The sequence below is a fragment of the Geotrypetes seraphini genome, chromosome 8 (assembly GCF_902459505.1).
Source record: "Geotrypetes seraphini chromosome 8, aGeoSer1.1, whole genome shotgun sequence".
Lineage (NCBI taxonomy): Eukaryota > Metazoa > Chordata > Amphibia > Gymnophiona > Dermophiidae > Geotrypetes > Geotrypetes seraphini.
Genome location: NC_047091.1, coordinates 156,900,217 through 156,926,863, shown reverse-complemented (window position 1 = coordinate 156,926,863; position 26,647 = coordinate 156,900,217). Strand labels below are relative to the sequence as shown.

At 47.1% G+C, this 26,647-nt stretch overlaps 1 protein-coding gene across 1 annotated transcript in view; it reads left to right on the top strand.

Annotated features, from left to right (window-relative positions):
• Nucleotides 1-26,647, top strand: part of TMEM120B (transmembrane protein 120B) — a 77,683-nt gene that overhangs the window by 35,899 nt on the left and 15,137 nt on the right. Inside the window, exons 5-6 of the mRNA XM_033957328.1 lie at nucleotides 10,973-11,068; nucleotides 19,644-19,733. Coding sequence (XP_033813219.1) covers nucleotides 10,973-11,068; nucleotides 19,644-19,733 — 186 coding nt within the window. The remainder of the gene's footprint in view (nucleotides 1-10,972; nucleotides 11,069-19,643; nucleotides 19,734-26,647) is intronic.

The following is a 26,647-nucleotide window of genomic DNA, read 5'->3' as shown; positions in this document are numbered from 1 at the left end:
CAGTGTTTTTCAATCCAGTCTTTGCACGAAGATAGCACCAGCTGTTTTTAATGAAGGGCCCCTGGTTGCAGGATTTTAGGACAAGAATGATGTGTGGCCTTCAAATGGCTTACTGCCATTTTTTACATTTTTTTTGTTTTGGGGGTTGGGGGTTAGAGAATGGACATTCCTGCACTACTCGGTATACTAACCGATTAGCGCAGGATTAGCGCAGGAGCCCTTGCTTCCTACAAAATAGGTGTCAGTAAGGCTTGGATTCCCAAAATGGCGCCGTTTGGCAGGCCCTGGTAGACAGGTGCCCGAAGGGTGCCTAAGTTAAGTGTTTTAATTGGCCACTAATCTTGCGGTAATTGAACATGCTGTTAAAAACCCCCCAAAAACCCCCAATTCAAAACTAAGTAAGAAAAAAAAAAAGGGGGCACCTGAATTGCATCTACGCAGATACTTACCGGCGCTGAATGTCAAAGGTTAAGGGTGGAGGTTGATGTTCAGCGCTGCTAAGCATGATTCTACGTTGAAGATAGATGCTGGGAATGTAGGCCTATAAAGCCCTGGCCTACTTTTCCGGTGGTGCCCATCTTCGAAGCAAACCGTGGTTCTCAAAACAGCGCTGTGCTTTGAGGTGTCGTGCAACCGGTGTTGTGTTTTTGTTTTTTTTCAGGCACCGGCCAGTTCCCGGCGCCGTTTTGAGAATCTGGCTCTTACCACCTTCTGAAGAGTGGGTTTTGGTTTGATAACATATATAGATGTAAAACATTGGTATGTGGTCTTTAATAGACCCTTTGGAAAATCAGCCATTTAACTGTTTAGTAAAAAGGACCCCTAAGTTTCTACCTGGTACAATGGAAAGTTAAGTTACTTATCCAAGACCACGAGGAGCTGTGTTGGATTTGAACTGTGCTTCCCTGGTTCTCGGCCCACTGCTCGAACCATGAGGCAAGTTCTGTACCCCCAGATTGTGGTTCACAGCATTAGGTGTTTCTGAGAATTGTCGCCTTTAGAAAAGTTGGATGGAGGTGAGAGTACTGTGACTGGCGGAAATCCCCAAACCCTGCAAGCTCAAGATTTCAGGTATCTCTTCCTCTCCCTCCTGCCTGTTGTTGACCCAGCATCTCTCCTCTCAAACTGTCCCCCTTCCCCATTGGTATATTTTTGAAAAACGTATATTCACTTCTGGCGGTCACCGACAGTGAATAGTGACTCTTATTCTGTTCGTCTTCCCTCTGACACCACCTCTTTCTGCATAGATGGGACTGGGTCAGAAGGAAGGTTCTGGGGCTAGCGTGAACAACATGTGGATCAATGTTTACTGCTGGTGGCCTTCGGAAGTGAATAGACATTTTTAAAAGGTATGCCGAAGGGGAGGGGGGGGTTGAGAGGCTGAGAGATGCCAGATTGCCAGTGGGGGAGGGGAGGAAGAAATGTAGGAGTGAAGAGTGTAGGCAAAAAAAAAAAAATTATGCCTGCCCAAAACTGGCAGTTGAGTTGAGGTTTCATAACGTTTGAGTGCCTCAGTCAGAGACCTGTGCTTTGATGTGACAGTAGTTTTTAATAGTTTTATCTAGTAACTTAAACTATTACTTTCCAAGATAACACAAAACATAGTAGTAAAACAGATTTTATCCTGTTTATCCTAGGAATAAGCAGTGGATTTCCCCAAGCCATCTCAATAATGGCCTATGGAAATTATCCATACCTTTTTTAAACCCTGCTAAGGTAACTGATTTCACCACATCCTCTGGCAGTGAATTCCAGAGTTTAATTACAGGTTGTGAGAGAGGTGCTGGGATGTAACACAGGTATAGAAAGCTAACCAGGTAATAAGTATAGAAACCCAACAGGTCGTGCATGTGCAAGACCGGAGGGTTAGGACTACGATGGGAAGATAGGACTTCAATGAGAAACCAAGGTGGCAAGGGAGCCCCTTCTGGTGATTCAGACAGGTCGTGACCTGTTTGGGCCGCCGCGGGAGCGGACTGCCAGGCAGGATGGACCTATGGTCTGACCCGGTGGAGGCACTGCTTATGTTCTTATGTTGTGTGAAGAAATATTTTCTCCGGTTTGTTTTGAATCTACTTCATCACATGCCTCCTAGTCCTAGTGTTTTTGGGAAGAGTAAACAAGCCATTCATATCTCTCCTTTCCACCCCACCCAGTATTTTATAGACCTCTATCATATCACCCTCGAGCCTTCTCTTCTGCAAGCTGAAGAGCCCTAGCCGCTTTAGCCTTTCCTTATAGGGAAGTCATTCCATTCCTTATCATTTTCGTTGCCCTTCCCTGTTCCTTTTCTAATTCTGCTACATTTAAAAAAAAAAAAAATACGGTGACCAGAATTGCACGCAATATTCAAGGTGCATCCGTAAGATAGAGTGATGCAAGGGCATTATAACATTTTCATCTTTGTTTTCCATCCCTTTCCTGATTCTGAATATTCTATTTGCTTTCTTAGCCACTGCCACACATTGAGCCGAAGGATTCAATGTATCCTCAACAATGACACCTAGATCCTTTTCTTGGTCAGTAACATCTAACGTGGCACCATGCATCACTTAGCTATAGTTTGGGTTCTCCTTTCTCACATGCATCACTTTTCACTTGCTCACATTAAACGTCATCCATTATGATGCCCAGTCTCCTAGTCACGCAAGGTCCTCTTGCAATTATTCACAATCCTGTGGCGATTTAACAACTTTGAACAACTTTTGACTCATCAGCAAATTTAATTATCTCACTAGTTATTCCCCTCTCTAGATCATTGATAAATAAGTTGGAAAACAGTGGGCCCAATACAGACCCCTGGAGCATATAGATAGATAAGATGGAGTAACAGGAGTAGGAAAATAAAGGGACTAATTTAAAGAAGTTGCATATGAGATCAGAATGGTGTTTGGATAGGAGTGGATAAACATGTCCTGCTATAGGACTGTACCGTATGTGCAGCCGGTGCCACTCCTTCTGTGTGTGCGACTTACCAAGTTTAATTAGTTCTTCCATTAAAGGCCTGGTTGAAGAGCCAAGCTTTCACCTGCATCCTGAAGTAGAGAGTGTCTTGTGTAGGGTTACCAGATTTTCCTGAAGGAAAATACGAACCCCATGGCCCTGCCCCCAGCCGGCACCCGCACATGTGTGGACGTGACGTCACCGCGTTACATCTGCGCACGTGTGGATTTCTCTTCTCGACGCAATTTTGACAGGAAGCTTTTCAAAACCCGGACGAAGTGCCGGGTTTTGAAAAGCCATCCGGGGAAAATCTGGACATTTAGTAACCCCTAGTCTTGCGTTAAAGTGAAGCCTTTCATAGAGTGTATTCCAGAGTGTGGGGGCTACTCCGGAGATGGCTCACTTGTGGATATCACGTGATGCGATGTCCTTTGGAGAGGGTGTGGTTAGGGATGCTCCTTGATGACTTTGCAAGGTGTGTAGCGGGAGATCCTGTTCTTTAAGTACCCTGGACCATTGCCTTTGAGGGCCTTAAAGATCAGACAGTTTTAAATTTCACCCTCTATTGTATTGGTAACCAGTGAAGTTTTTGCAAAACTGGTGTGATGTGGTCATGTCACTTACAACCTTCTGTTTAAGTCTTGCAGCAGTAAGAATGGGTATTCCTTCCTCCCCAACCCAGATATAAAGGGTGTTTTATTTTTCTAGACCATAAACATCTGTTTATCCCCAGAAATTCCTTGACTTTTCATTATTATGCATCCAGCTGAATTTCATAGACCTAAATGAAAAGCAATTTACTTTCATTTAATTTTGTGCAAAGTTAGAGCTGATTTGCTGATGCCAATGACTTTAGGAGCCTTCGGTGCTGTTTTCAAGGATAGCCAGCAGGGGAAGCTGCAGGTCTTTGCATTGGTCACTGCCTACTTGGCAAGTTTAGTCTTTCGGCCACAGCTGTTCCGCTCGCTCTTGCAGATTTCATGTACAGTTGCAACTGGCAATCTCTCCCTCCCCCCCGGCCATTTAATTAAATCTTACTGTAGCTAGGATCACTTTCACACACCTTTTCTGACTCCATGTGCAGTTTTTCCTTAAGTTAGGCATTACTAGTTTCTATCTATCTGTCTATGCCCCCCCTCCACTTACACCCTCTGCTGTCTATTAAGATGTTTTAATGTGTGTTGTGTTAACCTAGTATGTGACTTACAATACCATTATGTGTATTTGAATATTTTTACTGCTGTAATTGTCTGTTCTTTATGGCCTGCTTATCCTTGTTGAACGCCACTTTGAGTGGCAGTAGATAGATTATATTAAATAAAATAATGCTCCCCACCACTTAGCTTCGTCAGGATGATAACAGTTAAACTCCCAGGGAAATTTTGCACTACTGCGCAGCACAGAACTTATACAGAATTCCACCTGTTCCTTGCAGAATGCTGTGCGGTATGCTTTCCAGCTGCCTCCCTCACTCCCTGCACGCTCTCACTGGCTTCAGCCCAGCATGAGGAAGGAGCTGCCTTGGTCCCCAGCAGTCCCTGCTGCGTGGCTTAAAGGAACAGTCAGGCTCAGAACTGCAGGGGAGTAGTAAGCTCCTCCTCGTGCTGCGTTGAAGCCAGTGTGGATGTAGGGAGGGAAGGAGTGTAATCTCTGAAAACTTTTATGCTATCCGCCTTGAACCGCAAGATATTGGCGGAATAGAAATCACTAATGTGAAAAAATGGTGATTGAGGCATGAGGGGGACAGGAAAAAGGTGGTGGTGGGGTGTGAGGGGAGAGGGGAGGGGTTACTGCTTGAGCCAACCTCAGCTCACTTCTGACATCAACGTCCTGGTTCCGCAACCAGGAAGTGATGTCAGAAGGCAGCTGAGGCCGGCGTGAGCAGCAAGTGGAAGAAGCTGCTTGCGTGGGTAAACATTTAAAGAGGTACATGGGGGCAGAGAGGAGGCAGTGCCCCCCCCCCACGAAGACTGCACGCAGGGTGGTTTGCCTCCCCCCCTCTTACTTGGCCACTGCTCAGACCCACCTGTAGCAGCATATAGCTGGTGGGGATCCCAAAATCTCTCCTGCTAAGTATCTTTTAGAAAGCCGATCCTTGATGGGCAAGTGAGCACCGTGACCAATATGTGCTACTTGCACTGGCCACTGTTTGTCAGAAGGAAGGCTTTGGGGTCTGTGCAAGCAGCGTATGTTGGCTCTCTTAAAGATATTCAGTTGGAGCGCCCAGAGGAGAGAGAGGCCCACCTAAAATTAGGTGTCTGGCTTACGCCCCTGCTATGCGTGCCTACTACTTTTATTTATTTAAATTTGATCTTATTTAAATGAAAGAAAATCACCAATTCCCCCCCCCCCTACCTTACTCCCGTCAGATCAACAAAGTACCAAGTAGATGTACGGGAGGCATAAATAAAGCGACGTTTAGCCGCCACCAGCTCCATCCTCCCCAAGGACAACAGACGCTTAAGCCTCCTGCATGAGTTGGTGCTACAGTATTCTTCCAGTAATTGGCTATTAAACATTATCAATACAAGCAGCCAGTTGACAAATCAATCTGGTTTTAACCCCTTCCAACTGCATTACACGAAAAATCCCCTACACAATACACAGACCCCCCCCACCTTAAAATCTCTATAGTCATAAAATTCCCCCTCCACCTCCAGCCATCCCAATCCAGGTGGTGAAAATTATTATATAAACAGAAAGGGCCTGTGTTCTTACAGCCCCCCTTTGAGAAGAACAACCCTACCCCATCCCTTAATGTTCCAGAGCCCAAATCAGCTGTCAGTATCCTCTATAATAAAACCCTAAGTGCCCATGCGCACTTAGGGTTTTGTGTTTCCTGCCTCTGTGAGGTGTGCTTCCATGCCGAATTCGATTTTCGAAGACGGAGGCAGGGAACACGCCAGCAACTCCCCCCTCCCGCCCTCACTCACCATCACCGGCAGTAGTGAACCTCGCAGGCCGGCTCTGCACTTCAATAGCATGTTCCCTCTGACACACAGGATCGCGTTGGAGGATTGTGGCCTGCGAGGTTCGCTATAGCCGGCCGCAATCCTCAGTAAGCTGCTTTAAAGAAGAGGAGCTGCATGCTGGATAGGGGGAGCAAGTAAGGAGTGCTGCTGGACAGGAGGCGCAGGGAAGAGGGACAGGGGGAGCAAGTAAGGAGTGCTGCTGGACAGGGGGAGCAAGTAAGGAGTGCTGCTGGACAGGGGGGCAGGGAAGAAGGACAGGGGGAGCAAGTAAGGAGTGCTGCTGGACAGGGGGAGCAGGGAAGAGAGACAGGGGGAGCAAGTAAGGAGTGCTGCTGGACAGGGGGAGCAGGGAAGAGGGACAGGGGGAGAAAGTAAGGAGTGCTGCTGGGCAGGGGGAGGTAAAAGGAAGAGAGAAGAGCTACTGCTGGACAGGGGGAGCAGGCAAGGGATGATGGTGGACAGCCGAGGAAAAAGACAGACAGAATGCAGCCAGAGAGAGAAAGACAGACACATTCATCTATTCTAGCACCCGTTAATGTAATGGGCTTAAAGACTAGTTCTAGCTATAAATGCCTAAGCAATCCCCCTAAGACATTTAAGATTTGGCTTTGAGTTCTAGGGGATAGTGCTTGTATATAGGCTGCCCAGACCTCCAAGAAACGTTTGACGCCTGTGGAGGCCATTCAATGACTACCACTTTTAAGACCAGCTGTTTCAGTAATTCCTCAGTGATGGTAAGATCTTCTATGTAATGAAGCGACATAGTTCAGGGGGGAAGGGTGTTATTGGTGCATTTTTCAAAGAATAAACCACCACGAATTCTAACTGTATGGTTCATGCTAGGAAGCCGTGTTTGACCAGGTCCCTGTCTGAAGTCTAGTGTGGATATTAGTAGTCTGTTTCCCTATGCAAAGGATGCTTGGGTTGGTTCTGTAACCCAGCTGTTAAGCGTGCAGCTCTGAAACCTGAGATCCATGAGGCTTTCAGAGTCAAATGCCATTCCTGCTGTGCCAAACAAGTGACCTTGAATTAATGTAGCATTCTTTTCCTGTCCTCTGAGAGATCTGTGCCTTTAAAAAGGTAAAGTGTAGACCACTTCAGAAATACTAAAGTGGGGGGGGGGGATCAGGGAACACTGAATGAAATATTTTTTTTGCTTCAAGCACTGTATAAGAAGGTTTTTGGTAAACAGTGTAAATATTTAGGAATCTGGAGCCTTTATCATATTCTAGATGCAGAGCTGAGAGGCGGGGGAAAACCTCCTGCCATTTGTTCCCCCCACCATGTGAGATGAAAAAGGTAGGAAGGCCCTGATTAGCTCAGACACTTAAGGCTCCTCCGAGGCCTTAGGCATCTAAGCCGATCAAGGCATTAGGCACCTCCCTGTACATCACATGATGTACCAGGGAGGGAAAGGCCCTCCATTTTGAACTGCGAGCAGGATGGACTGAGCTTTTCCTCCCACTCCAACTTATCTAAAAAGGTACGGGGGGTGGATTCGGAGGATGGGGTGGTTCAGCCTCTGGTGGCTGGAGGGAGTGGGCGTCCCTCCTGCCCTTTTTGAGGGGGAGAGGATTTGGGGGGAGGGGCACCTGGCACTAGAGTGGGCCTTTGGTGGCAGGATGGAGTGGGCATCCTTCCTGCTGTTTCGCTGCCGCAGGGTGGGGGGCAGGGAGTCACTATGGCAGGAGGGAGTAGGCATCCCCCCCTCCCAAAAGACTCCAGCAAATGTACTCTCCAGACTCCAAAACTCTTGGCTCCTGTTTGGCTGCTCACTTCTTTGTTTTCAGGTACTGTGCCTGTATAGTCTTTAAAATTTTACATGGACTATTTGTTCCTTTAATATCTTTATCTCTAAACATCATGAGATCTTCGGGCACGAGAACAACTCATATGTATAAACTCTCTTTTCCATCATTAAGAGGAATCGAGTCCATTAGTAACATTTCATGCTCCTTTCCATATTTGCTAATTGCGATATAGAATGGACTACCTCCTCAAATTAGGATTGTATTTTAACTGTTTATCTATTCAGATCTTTTGCAAGACCTTAAAAACCACTATGTTTCATTGCTTTTTAGGCAATAGCTCCAATGAATGCTAATGGATCTTTCTTTGTGATCTAATTATGAAAACCAAATTGAGCTCCTATTTTTAGGAGATGATTCAGTGTATAAAACTAAGAATTAGATTAGATTAGACTTGGTTTCAGGGGCTGAAGACTTTCCAGTGGGTGGGGGTTGATCAGTGGCGTAGTAAGGGGAGGAGGTGCCTGGGGCGGTGGCATCCCCTTGTGCCCTTCTCTCCGCGCCCCCTATTTCACACTCGCACTCTCCCTTCCTGCTCTAAATCATCGCCAGCGTGAGTGGCTTCTCCAGCATTCTCCTCGCACCAGCGTTGGATTTCACTCTGACGTCACTTCTTGGCCCTGTGACTTGGAGGAATGTTGGTGTAGATGGACTGAGGATGAGATAGACGCTAAAAAATGACACGGGATGGTTTCCCGCGATTATCCGCAAGAGTGGAACGGTGATGAATTTTGTCACCATGTCATTCTCTGATTTTAAGCCCTGAAAGATAGACCAGCTTTTTAGGCAGATCTGTTGAGCTGCTAGCCTTACTGGGCTAGCTGCCGAACATCAGCAGATAGCCGGCAAAATGGTACTTAGCCAGCTGGGAGCCATCTCCTTCCGACTAAGTACCACTGAATATCTGGGGGAAGGTGATCTCTATTTGATGGAAATGTGATGCGGTAATAACTGACGTTAAAAGTGTTTTGTTTTTTAAGTTTTATAATCATTAGCTCTATGTAGATTTCCATTTCTTATAACACTCTTTTTCAGATGTACACACACTAACAGCAGTCCACCCACCTACAGAAATATTCCATATGCAGAGAGGACCTCGTATAAAGCAGCTTAATGACACAGGCTCACTTATAACGCAGGAAGTGTTGGAGCCTATGTTGTGTTTTTTTGTTTATTTTCTTTTTGTTCTATATTACACAGTAGGCATTACGTATAAGATATTACATAGAGTACTATTCTATGAATGCTGCTTCGAGATGCATGCTATTTTATAGAATAATGCTTAGCCGATTTCCATGCCAAACTTTGGGTGCGAGGACTTAATGCCAACTGAAACCTGGTATGAATCCTGGCACCTAAGTTAGATGCAGAGCCCCAGTATTCAGTCATACTGCGCACATCTTTAGCGGGCGCCTCTGAGCCACCCATGCCCCTCCCATGACCACACCCCCTTATCAGTTGTGCACTATAAGATTTACATGCAGAATTAGAGGGCGACCAAAACTACTACTTTGTTCATTTTCGGCCAAAACATTTGGCCACTTTGGGTTGAAACAGAAACTGCAGCCCAAACCGAAAAGTACAGTTTGGTGTGTGTGAATGCGATCCAATAAGGCCCACTGGGGATTTTCAGAACTTGCAAGCATAACTGACAACTGGAAGAGCCATTTTTAAAAATACGTCTTAAGTCTGACACGTTCAGATTCCCAAATCAATGTAAATGTAGTTAAATAACCTTGGAGACAAGACCCTTGTGAGAACATGTAAAAAAAAAAATCATAATTACCTTATGCGTACCCAAACTGTGCATAAATAACAAGAACGTAGCCCTGAAATATTTCCTGTTTTGTGTTTCAAGTTTATTTAAAAATTTTATAAACCGCCCAATCGGCCTTCTAGTTGGTGAATATTATCTTAAAAACATATATGGGATAACTATACATCCTTTAAAACAATAATCATTATTAAAAACATTTAAAAACAATACAAAACCAAATGGAAATTAAAAAAAGGGGAGAAGGGTAGAACTACAATTTATCAAGTAAGAAAGAACATATAGGGAAAGAACAAAAGGGGTGGTATCTAAAAGTAGAATAAAACTATGTAGCCCTAAAAAGGGCATTTAGGTCTCGAAAGCATCAAGGAAAAGAAATGTTTTTAAATTTGTTTTAAAATGGTGAAGAGTTGATTCTTCCCATAAGTGAACCAGAATATTATTCCAAAGAGATGGAGCGCTGACAGAGAAAATGGTAGTCCTCATTGTGTTGATAAACTTCAGAGATGGGACAGTTCATGTAATCCTTTTTCTTCTTCTCTACCCACTATTTTAAGTTCTTGTAAACCGTGTCGAGCTCCATTCTCATGGAGATGATGCGGTATATAAACTTAAGGTTTAGATTAGATTAGATTAGATAAAAGATTTTTAGAAGGACTGATACAGATTCTTAATAAAACAGGGTAAAGGAGTCCTCCAGACACTAGTCTACACTGTGGACATGACACCAGCCAGATGCACAATCTGGAGTAATAAACCACATTACCACTAGAGGTCATGGCAGCCATTTTGAGAGTAGAGCCAGCAAGGGCAGGAGTGACTGGAGATCACTCCCTGATTACTGTACTTCCCTAGACTACCAGGGATTGTAAGATGGGCCTGTAGGGGCATTTATAGGTGAACGGGGGGGGGGGGGGGGGGGGGGGAGACAACTCCTGTTTAGAGGGGAGGGAGGAAGACAAACAGGACAAAGCAAGTATTTTCAGCTTCTACCGAAAACATAAAAGTCTGTTTCTACTGAAACCAAAACCACATCCATAGCATATTGGCTGAAACTGAAACGGGCAGAAAGAGGATTTGGGGCTGGTTTTGGCACCATAACCAAAATTTGATCTGCCTCTAATGCAGATCTTTACAGACTAGCAAGATGTGTGCGCAAATACAAATTATTGTAGCACCCAATTACTGGAGCTAATTGGCTCATTAGCCAATTTAGCTGTCCATGCATCTCGATAGTGAGCAGTTTTGCACATGATTTTGTAGGATTTGGGAGGATAACATGGATTTTCTTAGCATGTGGCCAAATGCCTTGGATCTCGACATCCATTTTACAGTGTATCAAGCAAGTATTGTACAAAAGTTGTTAGTTCTTGCAGCGAAGGTGTTGTGGAGATGGTGCCTGATTCGTCATGCTAGGCAGAGAATTATACAGGGGTTCTTCAGGCTGTAATGGCTCCACTAAATGCTTCTTGCAGGTTTGCGTACAAAGATGAATATGAAAAGTTCAAGCTGTGTTTGACAATAATCCTGTTACTTGGGGCTGTAGCTTGCAGATTCATTCTTCACTACAGGTAAGAAATGTTACCGTGTCATGTCAGGTCCTTAAAGCGTGTGGCAGTCCCAATGTATCACTCTTAAGTCTTGGTTTGGTTTCATTTACAGTTTGGTATTTATTAAATCAGTATTCAATAGTGTTGCGAAGGTGAGAGGCACCCGTGATGGAGGTGCCCCTCCCCCCCACCTCAACACACTCCTTCCCTGTGTGGCTTCCCTTCCCCCGTACCTCTGTATCGTTCGTGGCGCAAGCAGCAACCCCGAAGCTGCTGTCACGCCAGTGTCTGTTCTTCCTCTGACATCACTTCCTAGGTGCGGGTCCAGGAAGTGATGTCGCGACAGCAGCTTGGGGGTTGCTGCTCACGCCATGAACGTTACAGAGGTACGGGGGAAGGGAAGCGGGACGGAAGAGGGACGGGTACCAGCTACGTCACTGTCGATATGTCAGAAAAAGGGAGAAACCATGTACAAGGCAGGAAGAGGTCCTAAACGGAAGCAGTTATATAACCGGGGAGCAGAAATCTTGCAGATTTCAAGCTTGTTTTTTGGTTTTTTTTTTAATTTCCTGAATATGTTGTTATATGCAATATGCATTTTTTTTTTTAACCTCTAAATGTGTGTTTATAAATAAGATCTGATTTATTGATATTTTTATCATGGACGTTGCTGATCTTACACATAAAGTAAGAGTTGCACTGATGCCTCCCTGCAGTTGCACCTGTTCTAAACCAGTCCAGGAGCATCTGTGCAGCTGGTGTGTGGCAGAGCTGGCAGAATCGTATTCTAGTTTTTTTAGGTTCAAAAACTATTTCAAGGGATTTTATAAATCTACCGTGTTTCCCCGAAAATAAGACTTAGTGCCTTTTTGGGGCCCCAAATGAATATAAGACACTGTCTTATTTTCGGGGTATGCACATGATCATCTCGCCCTCCCTTCCCTCCCATCCCCCTGTGCAGCAGAAGTTTGCCCAGCTTCTATCCTTACCTCCCTCCCTCCCTTGATCAGAACCCTTGAGCATCCCCATTGTGCAGCCGAACCCCTTCTAACCCTCCATCCTTCCCTACCCGCCGACCGCGAGCGAGCCCTACCTTTAACTGAGGCAGCATCAGACCGGCAGCACTCTAAACAGGCTGCTTGGCCTTGTCCATCGGGGATTTCACTATGCTGCGTTTAGAGTGCTGCCGGCCCGACACTGCTTTGGTTGAAGGTGGGGCTCGCTCACGGTCAGTGGGGAGGGAAGGATGGAAGGTCAGTAGGGGTTTGGCTGTGTGGTGGGGGGGGGCAGGTTGAACAGTTGCCGGCGAATCTGGGAACTAGGGCTTATTTTTGGGATAGGCCTTATATTAAGACCTACCCCGAAAACGATGCTAGGGTTATTTTCGGGGAAACACGGTATGTTTCATTGATGATCCACAGAATTGCTCTCTTGCTGTTTGAAATGGCACTACAGAATTTGAAAAAAAAAAAAAAAAGCTTTTGAATTAGGTTTTTTTATGTTTTGTAAGTTAGTGGGAGGGTTAAGATATGCTTTTCAGGGGGAGGGGGTGGAAGGTTGTGTTGAATTACTTTCCTTTGCATGCCTTTTTCTTTGAAGTGCAAGGAGCAGAGGACTCTGCTGCTCTGTGGTTCCTGTTTCCTGATCAGCACTGAAGTATTAGCTCTGGGCCCCTTTTTTTTTTTTTTAAAGTGATATTTTGTCTGCTCTTCTAAAGTTTGTTCTACAGCCCAGACCTATTTATTTAATTAATTTGTTTTCTATCTCGTTCTCCCCAAAGAGCTCAGACCAGGTTACAGGTTGATATACATAATATACAGTTAACAGGTTACAATTTGCCATAGGTACAGTATAAGTTTTTATTTAGTTTGACACATACTGTTTTTCCCTGAAAATAAGACCGGATCTTATATTAATTTTTTGCTCCAAAAGACGCATTAGGGCTTATTTTCAGATGTCTTTTTTTTTCATGTTGGGGGTGGAGTTGGGGTGTCAGGGAGTGTCAGGGGTGGATCATTCGCGGTCATGAGAAACCTAAGGCAAGTTCAAAAATTATTCGACAGAAACAATTCCAGCTCATGGTCCAGTCCCTAGTCCTAGGTCTCCTTGACTACTGCAACATCTTATCTCCCCTGCCCCGCAACAATGATAAAACAACTACAAACAGTACAAAACACAGCCCTGAGACAAATCTGTTCACTAAGAAAACAAGACCACATCACCGAGGCATACCTTGACTCACACTGGCTCCCAATTAAAGCAAGAATACTATTTAAATTCTACTGTCTACTATTTAAATCCATAAATGGTGACAGCCCAGCCTACTTGAACAACTGCCTAATCCAAACTACCCCAACCAGACACAGGAGAACCCAGACAACATTCATATATCCTCCAATCAGAAACAGCAGCACAGCCGGGCCCCCTTTCAGGCCACCAGCGGGAGACAGCGTATCCAGATTGTTCCCGAAGAGAGGCAGCGTGGGAGCCCTGCTCCACCCCTCTCCCTGACCGAAAGGGAACATTTAAAAGAGCACAGCAGCCAGCCGGGCCCCCTTTCAGGCCACCAGCGGGAGACAGCGTATCCAGATTGTTCCCGAAGAGAGGCAGTGTGGGAGCCCTGCTCCGCCCCTCTCCCTGACCGAAAAGGAACATCTAAAAGAGCACAGCAGCCAGCCGGGCCCCCTTTCAGGCCACCAGCGGGAGACAGCGTATCCAGATTGTTCCCGAAGAGAGGCAGCGTGGGAGCTCTGCTCCGCCCCTCTCCCTGACCGAAAGGGAACATCTAAAAGAGCACAGCAGCCAGCCGGGCCCCCTTTCAGGCCACCAGCGGGAGACAGCATATCCAGATTGTTCCCGAAGAGAGGCAGCGTGGGAGCCCTGCTCCGCCCCTCCCCCTGACCGAAAAGGAACATCTAAAAGAGCACAGCAGCCAGCCGGGCCCCTTTTCAGGCCACCAGCGGGAGACAGCATATCCAGATTGTTCCCGAAAAGAGGCAGCATGGGAGCCCTGCTCCGCCCCTCTCCCTGACCGAAAGGGAACATCTAAAAGAGCACAGCAGCCAGCCGGGCCCCCTTTCAGGCCACCAGCGGGAGACAGCATATCCAGATTGTTCCCGAAGAGAGGCAGCGTGGGAGCCCTGTTCCGCCCCTGTCCCTGACCGAAAGGGAACATTTAAAAGAGCACAGCGCCAACGGCGCTCAGCCATTCGGCGCGCTGACGAAGGCACGCGACAAAGGCGCATGCGCCTTAGTGCGCGCCTTTGTGAAGCACCTGCAGTGACGACAGTTGGATTCTGAAGCTAACAAAATAACAGGCTCCAATCAGCAGGAGCACACCAGCACTTTACGAGAGCGATGGAGGACCCAGGATCCCAGAGGTACTTTCCGGTATACTGCACAGAGTGCAATATGTACGACTACCTCCCCTTGGGAAGGCGGTAGTACATATGCAGTCGGTGTCAGGAACTGGAAAGCCTGAGTATGGAGGTCGTCAGATTGAGGGTCAGGGTCCAGGAACTGGAGGGACTGCGCACCACAGAGGAGATGAGCTGGTCAACCCAGAACACAGATGGAGCAGGCCCCATTGTGGACCAGGTGAGGGACCTCGAGAGATTCATCGAGGAGGCCTATAGGAAGGTGGAGGAACGGGACCAGCAGCTGCACAGACGGATGTCGGCAGACGAGACCCAGGATCCACAAGGCGACACCGGGGAAGGACCTATCGGAGGAACCACGCAAGAGGAGGAGACAGCGACTCACCGGGACCCCGAGGGAGAGACACCGCACTACACCAAGGACACGGACCTGAGGCAGAGGAGGTTGCTGAGGAAAGGAAAGTCTGCTATTGTGGTGGGAGACTCGATCTTGAGAGAGGTAGACAGTCACGTAGCTGGAGGAAGGAAGGACCGGCTAGTGACTTGTCTCCCAGGGGCCAAGACACGAGACATCACTGATAGGATCGAGAGGATCCTGGACGGAGCAGAGACAGAGGAGACTGCGGTAATAATCCACGTCTGAACGAATGATGTGAGCCGGAGGAACTTCAGCATGGCCACACTGACTGACCAGTTCAGGGTCCTATGACGAAAGCTGAAGCGGAGCACACGGAGGATAGCATTCTCGGAGATCCTGCCTGTACCGAGAGCAGATGCAAAGAGGCAGGCAGACCTCCAGGCTGTGAATGCATGGTTGAGGAGATGGTGCCAGGAGGAGGGCTTCCACTTTGTGAGGAACTGGACGTCCTTCTGGGGAAAGAGCAAGCTCTACCGGCGGGATGGCCTGCACCTGAGCACAGCGGGAACTAGACTACTGGCAGCCAATGTGAGGAAGGAGATCGAGAGGGCTTTAAACTGAGGAGAGGGGGAAAGCCGACAGCTGATCTGATGTTGACGCTTCGGACAACAGTATCCAGAACAGATGCTGAACGGGCTGACTGCAGGGAGGAAGCAGAGGGACCGGAGGATCTTATGATCAGACAACGAGGGAAACATCAGGTAAAGGGAGCTTGCTGGGAGAAGACTAAGGGGCATGGAGACACAGGGGGACTGGGTGGCACGAGGGCGAAAGCTGAGGGCAATATAGAGGTACCACAAGGCGAGGGGGATCAAACAGAGGCTCAAGGGATGATAGCCCAGGAGGGGGCCGGTAGGGCTAGAAAACCCAGAGGAAAAGCGGGGAAGTGGGGTGGCGGGAATGTGGGGAAGCTGAAAGCTAAGAGGGTAAAGGCTGAGGGCAAAGCAGAAGCACAGGGAACGGGAGAACTGCCTGAAATCCAAGGGCAGGCGGCCCAGGTAAATGCAGAGGTGGAGGAAAAACGACGGGACCTACAGGACCTGCGGTGCTTATACGCAAATGCAAGAAGCCTCATGGCCAAGATGGGTGAACTAGAAGTTGTGGCCAAGGGCGGAGGACCTAGATATAATTGGAATTGCAGAAACCTGGTGGACAGAGGAAAATCAATGGGATGTGGCGCTGCCGGGGTACAAGCTCTACAGGAGGGACAGGACCCACAAGAAAGGGGGAGGCATAGCACTATATATAAAGGACTCTATCCACTCGGTCGGGATGGATATGGCGACGAAGGCAGAGGGGCTGGAATCGCTATGGGTCAAATTGCCGGGAAACAAGGGTGCAGGCATAAAACTGGGGCTGTACTATCGCCCACCTGGTACGCCAGAAGGAGTCGGACACGACTTGGAAGCGGAACTGAGACAGGAATGCAGGACTGGAAGTGTAACAGTGATGGGGGACTTCAACTACCCGGGAATAGACTGGAGTACGGGTCACTCCAACTGCACTAGGGAAACAGGATTTGTAGAAGCTGTGAGGGACTGCTTCATGGAGCAACTAGTCAAAGAACCGACGCGAGGGGGTGCTACTCTTGACCTCATCCTAAACGGATTAGGGGGGCCTGCAAGAGGGGTAGAAGTGGGAGGACCAGATTCACATTAGAAAGGGGGACACCCATAGTAAGGAGGACCGCAACAACTGCGCTCAACTTCAAGAAAGGGAACTATGTTGCTATGAGGGAAATGGTGGGGAGGAAGCTCAGAAACATCTTTAGGATGGAGACTGTGGGAAGCGCCTGGACCCTATTCAGGGGCACCCTGCAGGAAGCACAAAGAATGTACGTCCCCAGTTTCAGGAAAGGCTGCAAGAACAAGCGATCAAAGGACCCGGTTTGGATGTCAACTGAAGTAAAGAGGGCAATAAATGACAAAAAAGTATCCTTCCGGAGATGGAAAAAGGACCCAATGGAGGAAAATCACCAGGTGTACAGGAAATGCCAAAAGGAATGCCACCGAGAGGTTAGAAAAGCGAAAGGGGAATACGAAGAGGGGCTGGCCAGGGAGGCAAAAAACTTCAAGGCATTCTTCAGTTATGTAAAGAGGAAGCAACCAGCGAGAGATGAGGTGGGGCCGTTGGACGATGGGGATAAGAAGGGAGTGATTAAGGAGGATAAAGAGGTAGCTGAGAGGTTGAACACGTTCTTCTCGTCGGTTTTCACGAGCGAAGACACATCTAATATACCGGACTCAGAGGAGCTCATGAGTGGGGAACAGGCTGAAAAATTGGAGCACATAGAGGTAAGTAAAGAGGATGTCCTCAAACAGATAGACAGGTTAAAATGCGGTAAATCACCGAGCCCGGACGGGATCCACCCAAGGGTTCTGAAGGAACTAAGACAAGAAATAGCGGGCACAATCCAGCATGTTTGCAATCTATCCTTGAAAACTGGTGAGGTACCAGAGGACTGGAAATTGGCGAGTGTCACACCTATCTTCAAGAAGGGATCGAGGGGTGACCCCGGGAACTACAGGCCGGTGAGCCTGACTTCAATTATAGGGAAGATGGTGGAAGCTATGATCAAGGACGGCATTTGCGAGCACATCGAGAGGAATGGCCTACTGAGAACAAGCCAGCACGGATTCTGTAAGGGAAGGTCGTGCCTAACGAACCTTCTGTACTTCTTTGAGGGAATAAGCAGTCGGGTGGACAATGGGGAACCCATAGACATCATTTACCTCGATTTTCAAAAGGCTTTTGACAAGGTGCCACATGAAAGGCTGCTTAGGAAGCTGTGGAACCACGGGGTGGGAGGGGATGTGCACAGATGGATCAAGCACTGGTTGTCGGGTAGACTGCAGAGGGTCGGAGTGAAGGGCCAATATTCTGACTGGCGGGGAGTCACAAGCGGTGTGCCACAGGGATCGGTGCTGGGGCCGTTACTCTTCAACATATTTATCAATGACCTGGAAAAGGAGGCAAAGTGCGAGGTTATAAAATTTGCAGACGATACCAAACTGTGCGGCAGAGTTAGGTCCAGGGAGGAGTGTGAGGACCTGCAAAGGGACCTGGACAAGCTGGAAGACTGGGCAAACAAATGGCAAATGCGCTTTAACGTGGAAAAATGCAAGGTCATGCATATAGGGAAAAAGAACCCGTTGTTCAACTACAAATTGGAGGGGGCATTGTTGGGAGACAGCAGACTTGAGAGAGACTTGGGTGTGCTGGTGGATGCATCACTGAAGCCATCTGCACAGTGCGCAGCAGCCTCGAAAAAAGCCAACAGGATGCTGGGCATCATAAAGAGGGGCATAACAACCAGGACGCGGGAAGTCATCATGCCATTGTATCGAGCGATGGTGCGTCCACATCTGGAATACTGCGTTCAGTATTGGTCGCCGCATCTCAAGAAGGACATGGCGGTACTTGAGAGAGTCCAAAGGAGAGCAACGAAACTGGTAAAAGGGCTGGAACACTGCCCATACGCCGAGAGGTTGGATAGGCTGGGGCTCTTCTCTCTGGAAAAAAGGAGGCTCAGGGGAGATATGATAGACCTTCAAGATCATGAGGGGCATAGAGAGGGTGGATAGGGACAGATTCTTCAGACTGAAGGGGACAACAAGTACGAGGGGGCATTCGGAGAAACTGAAGGGAGATAGATTCAAAACAAATGCAAGGAAGTTTTTTTTCACCCAAAGGGTCGTGGACACTTGGAATGCGCTACCGGAGGAAGTGATCAGGCAGAGTACGGTACAGGGATTGACATGTGCAAGACCGGAGGGTTAGGACTTCGATGGGAAGATAGGACTTCAATGAGAAACCAAGGTGGCAAGGGAGCCCCTTCTGGTGATTCAGACAGGTCGTGACCTGTTTGGGCCGCTGCGGGAGCGGACTGCCGGGCAGGATGGACCTATGGTCTGACCCGGCGGAGGCACTGCTTATGTTCTTATAAAAACTGTACGATGGCCTTCTAGCCACACAGGCAGCAAAACTAGACCACCAACTCTCCAATCACTAATTGCGACCCCTAGACTACAAAACTTTCAGAAAAGAAATAAAACTTTGCTATTCAAGAAATCCATGAAGACTAACTAACACTGTATGAAACATTTCAATCCTCTGAAGCAACCCGCTCTACTCTAACACCTCTGGACATGTCTAGAAATCCTCGTCTGTGATCCGCCTTGAACCGCAAGGTAATGGCGGAATAAAAATCACTAATGTCATGTAATATTATACTAATTTTTGCTCAGACGCATTAGGGCTTATTTTCAGGAGATTTTTTTTTTCATGTTGGGGTGGAGTTGGGGAATATCGGGGTTTTGGGGTGTTTGGTGGGATTTGGGGGATGTTGGGGCCAGTGACAGGAGGGAGTGGCTTTGGGGGGTCAATCTGAACTGGGATTTATTTTTGGGGTAGGGCTTAAATTATGAGCATCTTGAAAAAATCATGCTAGGGTTTATTTTCCGGTTAGCACTTATTTTGGGGGAAAAACAGTACTAAGGATCTAATACCAATATACATAGTATACAGTTTACACAGTTTGCCATAGTTACAGTGCAAGATCTATTAATATAAGTTTTTATCCTAATGTGACGCATATCGATATACCTTAATTATTTGTCTCTTCCCTGGGAGAGTGGGAGGGTGGGGATGAAGGGGTTGGATATTGTTCGTATATGAACCTGTTTGATTGTCTCACTGTATTATGTTTTTGTGTATTTGGGAAATATCAATAAAAATGATTTAAACATAATATTTATTTGTAATCTATCGGCTTTAAGCACTGACGTCTCTCTTCTTTTAGGGTTACAGATGAAGTGTTTAACTTCCTGTTGGTGTGGTATTACTGCACACTAACGATAAGAGAAAGTATTCTCATCAGTAATGGATCCAGGTATTGTACTCCGAGGGCAATGGCGCAGCATCTACTCCCAGCTCTTAGCTTGTATCCTGCATTAGGAATTGTGGTTTGGCCATATCCATGCCTGGTTTATTCATGCCACACATTGCAGCTGTGTGGTTGCTTCTCACTCTTTGGACCAAGATCCAAACACAGGTCTGTGCTATGAGTGGCATTTAGGCTCTTACTAAGGGCTAGATTCTCAAAATTTTGGGTTAAAAACTGATGGGCCACAATCGCAGCCATTATTGTATCGATTAAAAAAAAAAGCGAGCGGGGTGGGGGTTTAGGATGGGGGGGGGGGTCTTTTGGTGGGGTAGTTAGGGACTTTTAGGTTTCCGTAAAGGATTAACACGGGTGTCTTTGCGTTATCAGATGTTTTATTTTGTATTGCTGTTGCGTTGGGGGTGTGATTTTGTATTCTGAAAGTTTCAATAAAAATTTAACCACAAAAAGAAAAAAGTGAGCCATCCTCCAAAAAAACACTCCTGCAAATTAGGTTGCTGGTGATAACGATGGACACATGCGCAGAATAAACGCAGAAAACAATTAAGCCGGTGAAGACAAACAACCCCTCCCCCCACCTGATATCCTATCACCCCCACCCTCCGGTAGTGGGAGAGATGCCCACTCCCTCCTATTGCCAAGCAACGTGCCCCCTATGCCTCCGGAATAATCAGAGCCTTAGGCTCCTCCCTGGTTCTTCTTAGGATGCACTGGGAAGGGGAAGGCCCATCGTTTTGAAGAGGCAGACCTGCTGACCAGAGGGAGTAGGCATCCCTCTGGCTATCCTTCATAAGTAAGGTAGGGGGAGGGGCAGGGGGGTCATAGGAGGCGGCGGGGGGGGGGGTGATGGCTTGCATGGCAGCAGGAGGGAGTGGGCATCTCTCCGCTGCCGGGGGGCGGGGGGCGGTCGGGTTGTGTTGCTTGGTGGTGGGAGGGAATGGACATCTCTCCTGCTGCCAGGGGTTGTTGGGTGGGGGGTTGCTTGACAGTGATGGGAGGGAGCGAGCATCTCTCCTGCTGCAGTGTTGGGTGATGGTGTGATGTGGCAGGAGAGAGTGGGCATCTCTCCTGCCGATCTTCAATTTATTTTTTTCAAATATTTTAACTTGCGTGGAGGGGACGTGGTTTGAGCTGTCAGTGCCTGAGCCAATCAGCGCTCAGGCACAGGTCTGAGCTGTTGCCTTACTTTCTGATCAATCAGCTAATTTTGGCCACAAATGTGGAACAACGAGGTTAGAGAATCACTCGGCAATTGTATAGAACTAGTTGTTTAGCCCGTTACATTAACGGGTGCTAGCAGCCCTTCTCTCTTACTTTTACCTCCTCCCTGTCCAGCAGCACCCCCACCCATTCCCTGCTCCCCCTATATAGCTCCCCCTGTTCAGCATCACCCCATTTCCAGCTCCCCATATCCAGCAGTAGCTCTTCTCCTTTGCAGGAGCCCTTCTCCCTTCCTTTTACCTCCCCCCCCCATCTAGCAGCACCTCTTCCCTGCTTCCCCTATCCAGCAGTAGGCCTCCCTTCCTGTTACCTCCCCCCCTGTCCAGAATCACCTCTTCCCTGCTCCTCCTGTACTGCAGCACCCCCTTACCTGCTCCCCCTGTCCAGTCCGGTGATCTCCAGCCATCAGGCTGGCTCCTGCAGGGAGTCTAGTTCCTGTCCGGTCCCCGCCAGGCGTGCGAGCCTGCTCCGCCCCCTCCCGACCTGCCGGGAATATTTGAATTAGACCCGACGGTTCCTGTTGAGGGAAGCACTCCTCACCGGACTCAGCGGTGAACTCCAGCCATCGGGCCGACATCCGCCTTGTTTTTTTTTTTTATAGTTGAAAGACGCGGCGGTGGCTCCTCTCATGATCCCCGCCTGCGTCGGAAGTCCGCAGGCGGGGATCGTGAGAGTAGCCACCGCCGCGTCTTTCAAAGAACCGTAAACTGCGCATGCGCACTTCCTATGTGTCGCTACAGCTCACGGAAAACCGGCGCACACATAGGAAGTGCGCATGCGCGGCTTACCATTTTATTATATTAGATAAAATAAGTTCAGTATAAAATCATAACTATTTGAGGCTTGTGCGGATGGGATCTGACAGTTTGCAGGACGGAGACTGAGCTCACGGGGCAGAGGCAGGGCCTGAGCTTGCAGGGACGGGGCCTGAGCTCGTGGGGACGGGACGGGGCAGGGACAATGATACCCCTTCTTCATCCCTCTCCCCAGTTCAGTGGGGTTGGCATATCAACAAAATACTATCCCAAAGGCAGAATTTGAACAGTAAAGGTGCCTGGTGCAGCAATTCTCTCCCCTTACTCTCCCTCCCTCTCTTTGTCACCCTCCCTGCCCGGTTGTCAGCGCAGCGCTCACAACTGACTACTCTTTTTGGCTTTGGACCTTCCTCTCTGTCGGGCCCTGCCTTTGCAGAAAGAGAATTTAGGCGGGACCCGGTAGAGAAGGAGGCCTGAAGCCGACAAGACCAACAAAGTGTGAATGCTGCTGCTGACACCGGCCCTCAAGGAGTTAGCAGAGCACTGTACCCATTATACCAACACCCCCCTGCTCCCGGTTGGTACTCCACTGGTACTGCAGGGCAGAATAAGCAGAATTTAAAAAAAAAAAGTTGCGTATTTTATGTTATTAAAACTTGTTATACAGCCTGTTCTTATGACAGGTCCAAGTGGTTTACAATATAAATACCATAAGAGAAAGGAACTCCAGTGCTAAAAAGAACACACAACACACTTCCTCATTCACACCTACACGTAAGTATAAAGATCCTTGTATCCATTCTGTATCACAGAGATCAAATTAAAGAGACCCATTTCAACTAATATATATGCAGTAAAACGGAAAATGTTGAAAATTCTCCCAAAGGCTTGTTTTAAATGCTTTAACATTTGCCTGCAATCTCAATTCTCACGGACACTTGATCAAAAATGTATTAAAAATAGTTCAACAAAAAGATATCTTAATTCTATATTCTATTTCTATTTATTAACCTTTATAAACTCAGGTACCACACTATCCTGAATTAAAAATAAAATTATTTTTTCTACCTTTATGTTCTGGCCATTCACATCTCTGGTTTCTGGTTTCCTCCATCTACAGGAAAGCAGTAGCGGTAGGGCCGAATGGCTGCGGGGCCTCCTGCTAAATGTTGTGCAGCTTAGAGGGAACATTGGTTGCAGGCAAGGGAGAGTAGGAAAATTGAAGGAAAATCCCTTGGTAACCCTAGATGAAGACCTGGTGCTCTAATTGGACAGGTTGAAATGGGATTAGAAATCAAAGGGTCAGGAAGAAATTGCTGGATATCGCCCTCCCTCCCAAGACCGATTGATTTGCGACCCGATTTTCCTCTGACCCAATTCACTAACCTCTATGCCAATCCGATTTTGATCCGTGCATGCAAACGAGGGAGAACGGCATGCAAATGTAGGCAGGCAGCGATTCACTAAAAAAAAAAAAATGAGGGACACCGACTGGGCAGACCGATCCAAAAATAAGCGACTGCTGAGGACTAGTCGCTCAGGTTCTTTCCAACTGCCCTGACCTCTGCCGAGATCTCCTGCCCTCTGCCCCAGCTCCCCTGCCCTTCCCTGCAGTGCAAACCCATGGTTTTAACCCATGGGTTTAAAGCGGGTTAAAACCACGGGCTTGCGAAGAAAAAAAAAAAAAAGTAGAACAGCACCGGAGGCAAGAAGGGGAAGGAAGGCAGAAAGGGACATGGGGCGAGTAAAAAAAAAAAAAAAAAAAAACCCAAAACAAAACAAAAAAACAACTGGACAGTAAACGCATGCGCAGACCATCTACAGGCAAAGTAGATGGTCTTCGCATGCGTCAGGATTGCTATCCAGCGATCCATGTCGTTGGATGGGACGTGCCTCCGATCGCCCCCATTTGCATGAAGATGGTTGGTGAATTGGTCGGCCTGCCTCCAATTGCCCACGGATTGGAAGGTTAGTGAGTCTAGCCCTTTGTTTTCCCTTTTTAAGGGTTTATAGTGCATTTATTTTTAGCTCTAAACAGCAGAGGGAGGAGATAAAGGTAATTGTTTCATTAAAAGCTTTGCATCTGGAATCTGGAGCTTGCGTTCTGAGATGGGGGCTGGATGGAATAGGAAACCCACAGTATTTTGCTAAAAGACGGCTATTTAATTCTAGCTGAGTCTCTACGTCGGTGGTCTTCGCTAATTTATAAGCGAGAGCCATTTTGGGTTCAAGGGCTGACGGAGAGCCGACAAATATCTTCCTACTTGGGGCCATGACACCAATAATACTTCATGACATTCATTCCTACCAGAATACCTGGCCTTGGTCACACGTGCAGAACACAGATGAACCCTATGCAAACATAGAACCACAAACTAAAAAGTCTAGTATACACAAATGAAACCCTAAGATGCTAGACTCTCTGAATGCTTTATAACACCAGAGAAATAGAAAGAAATGCATTTCTTCCTGAACAATGCAAAATATAGACAGCAGATGTAAATTCTGAAAACTGACACATTTCAGTCACTAAATTGAAAATGAAATCACTTTTCCTACCTTTGTTGTCTGGTAACTTTATTTTTATACTCATCTGTTCTCAGTCTGTTTGCTCTTCCTTCTGTCTGTGCTCTCAACTCTGTTTCCAGGGCCTTCTTAACTATTTGCTGTTTTTCTCTTCTTTACTTTCTACCCTACATCCATCTTTGACATTAACTTTCAGCTTTCTTCTGTTTTTCTGCTTCCTCCTCAAATCAATCTATTTTTCCGTATCTTCCCTTCCTATCTATCCATGCACACTAACTCCTTCCTCTTTCTGCCCTTCCACACCAACCCTGTGTGCCATCTCCTCCCTATTCCCATCTATTCATAAACAGAATTTCTTCCATCCGTCTTCTCTTCCCTACCCCTCCTCTCCCATCCCTGTGCACCATGTCCTCCTTCTCTCTCCCCTTCCCTTCCATCCCTGTGTACTATCTTCTTCCTTTCTTTCCCTCTCCTATGGTCTGGGATCTTTATACAGTCTGGATCTCTCTCTCTCTTCCTTCCTCCCTCCAGTGGTCTGGCATCTCTATCAGCCCCTTCCCTTGCTTCCCTTGGATGCCTGGCATCTTTTCTCCCCATCCCCACGTTCCAGCATCTCTTACCCTCCCCATGCTATTCCTTCCCGCCCCCGGCAAGATCCGGTGCTTGCTCATTGTTCTTCCCAGTAGCACAGCTGCAACTCAGTAAACATGCTGCTTTCAGTGACCCAGAAGCTTTCTCTCTGCTACTGCTTCCTGCCTATGCGGGGACAGGAAGCAGTAGCAGAGGAAAGCTTTTGGGTCGCCAAAGGCATTGTGTTTATTTTGGGTCACCAGCAGCGTGAGTGAAGAGTTACAGCAGCGCCACTAGGAACGAAAACAGTGAGCTTACTAGGGGAGGAGGGGAATTCCAGATAGGTGCGCGAACTGCCCAGAAGGTCTCCGGGCTGCCATTAGCTGGTGGGCCTTGAAATGAAGACCACTGCTCTACATTGTGAAACCTTGATGGATTTACTAATTGTAGAGTTTAATTTGGAATCTCCTGCATGTCTTGCTCATGGTGAATACACCACTGCAGGCAAAGAGCATGAAATTTTCTCCCTGCTGCCTTGAATGTTGGCGGTTTCTTCCCTCCCTGCTTGTGGCCTGCTTTCCTCTCTGAATAGAAATGGCTAGTGATTTCCAAAGGCCTTTGTGGCATTTTTACGGTTGCAAAGCTGCTTTTTTTTTTTTTTTCTTTGAATTGCTAGGGGCAGATAGAGGACTTTGCTGCTCTGTGGTTCCTCATTTCCTGATCAGTTCTGGCCTCCTTTTTTTTTTTTTTTCAGTGACATTTGTTTGCCCTTCTAAAGTCTGTTCTACAATCCAGAGCAAACCAAAAAACTCTGTGGAGTGATGATGTTCCTAAATGGACTTTATTTGAAAATGTCAAAGTTCCAAAGGTACACTGAAATTATCCACATAAAATAATTTCATCCACATAAAAATAAATCATCCACATAAAAGCCTTAAAGGACCTAGTCCGCTAGGGATACAGGACCCAACACAGTCTGCGTTTCGACAAAAAGTCTTCTTCAGGGGTCCTTGGGGGTCCTATAAAGGTGAATACGTGGGAAACAATTATGTGGTGACCCCCAGGGACCCCTGAAGAAGACTTTTTGTCGAAACGTGGACCGTGTTGGGTCCTGTATCCCTAGCGCACTACGTCCTTTAAGGCTTTTATGTGGATGATTTATATTTTTATGTGGATGATTTCAGTGTACCTTTGGAACTTTGACACTTTCAAATTCCATTTAGGAACATCGTCACTCCACAGAGTTTTTTTGGTTTTCTCTGGATTTCTTCTTTGTGGATATTTTGGGGTCAATTCCTTTTGTTTTCTACAGTCCAGAGCCACAGTTTGTAATTTCTACTTCCTGTGCCTCTGACTGAATGCGAGCTTCTCAGGGATTGGCATGGTTTTATATATGGGCTTCACAAAACCAGTAAGTCATCTCATTAAAAAAAAGTCAAAAATAATAAACACAATGATATAATAAAACACGTATATTATGGATATAGTAAAACACGTATATTATGTGAATATATTTAGGTAACACCCATTTGGCATAAATAGGCATGCCTTCCAGTACTGCCCTGATTCTGTTATAGCATTGGCATTCCTTGTGCTGCTTTGGAGTTCTATTTCATTGAACCCCTTAGTGGTTTTTTTCTCTTTTGGGTGAAACTACCTGACAACCTTTTCAGCTCAGTCAAGATACTATACCATGAAGCCGTTCATTTATTGCTACCAGGCGATCTGTCCTACCTGTGCAGGCTCCATTCTCAATCTGGCTGCTGTGACTTCTGGCGCTTGAAGTCCCAGCAGCTTTGTTGACAACAGAGCCAACAGGGGCAGGGACAA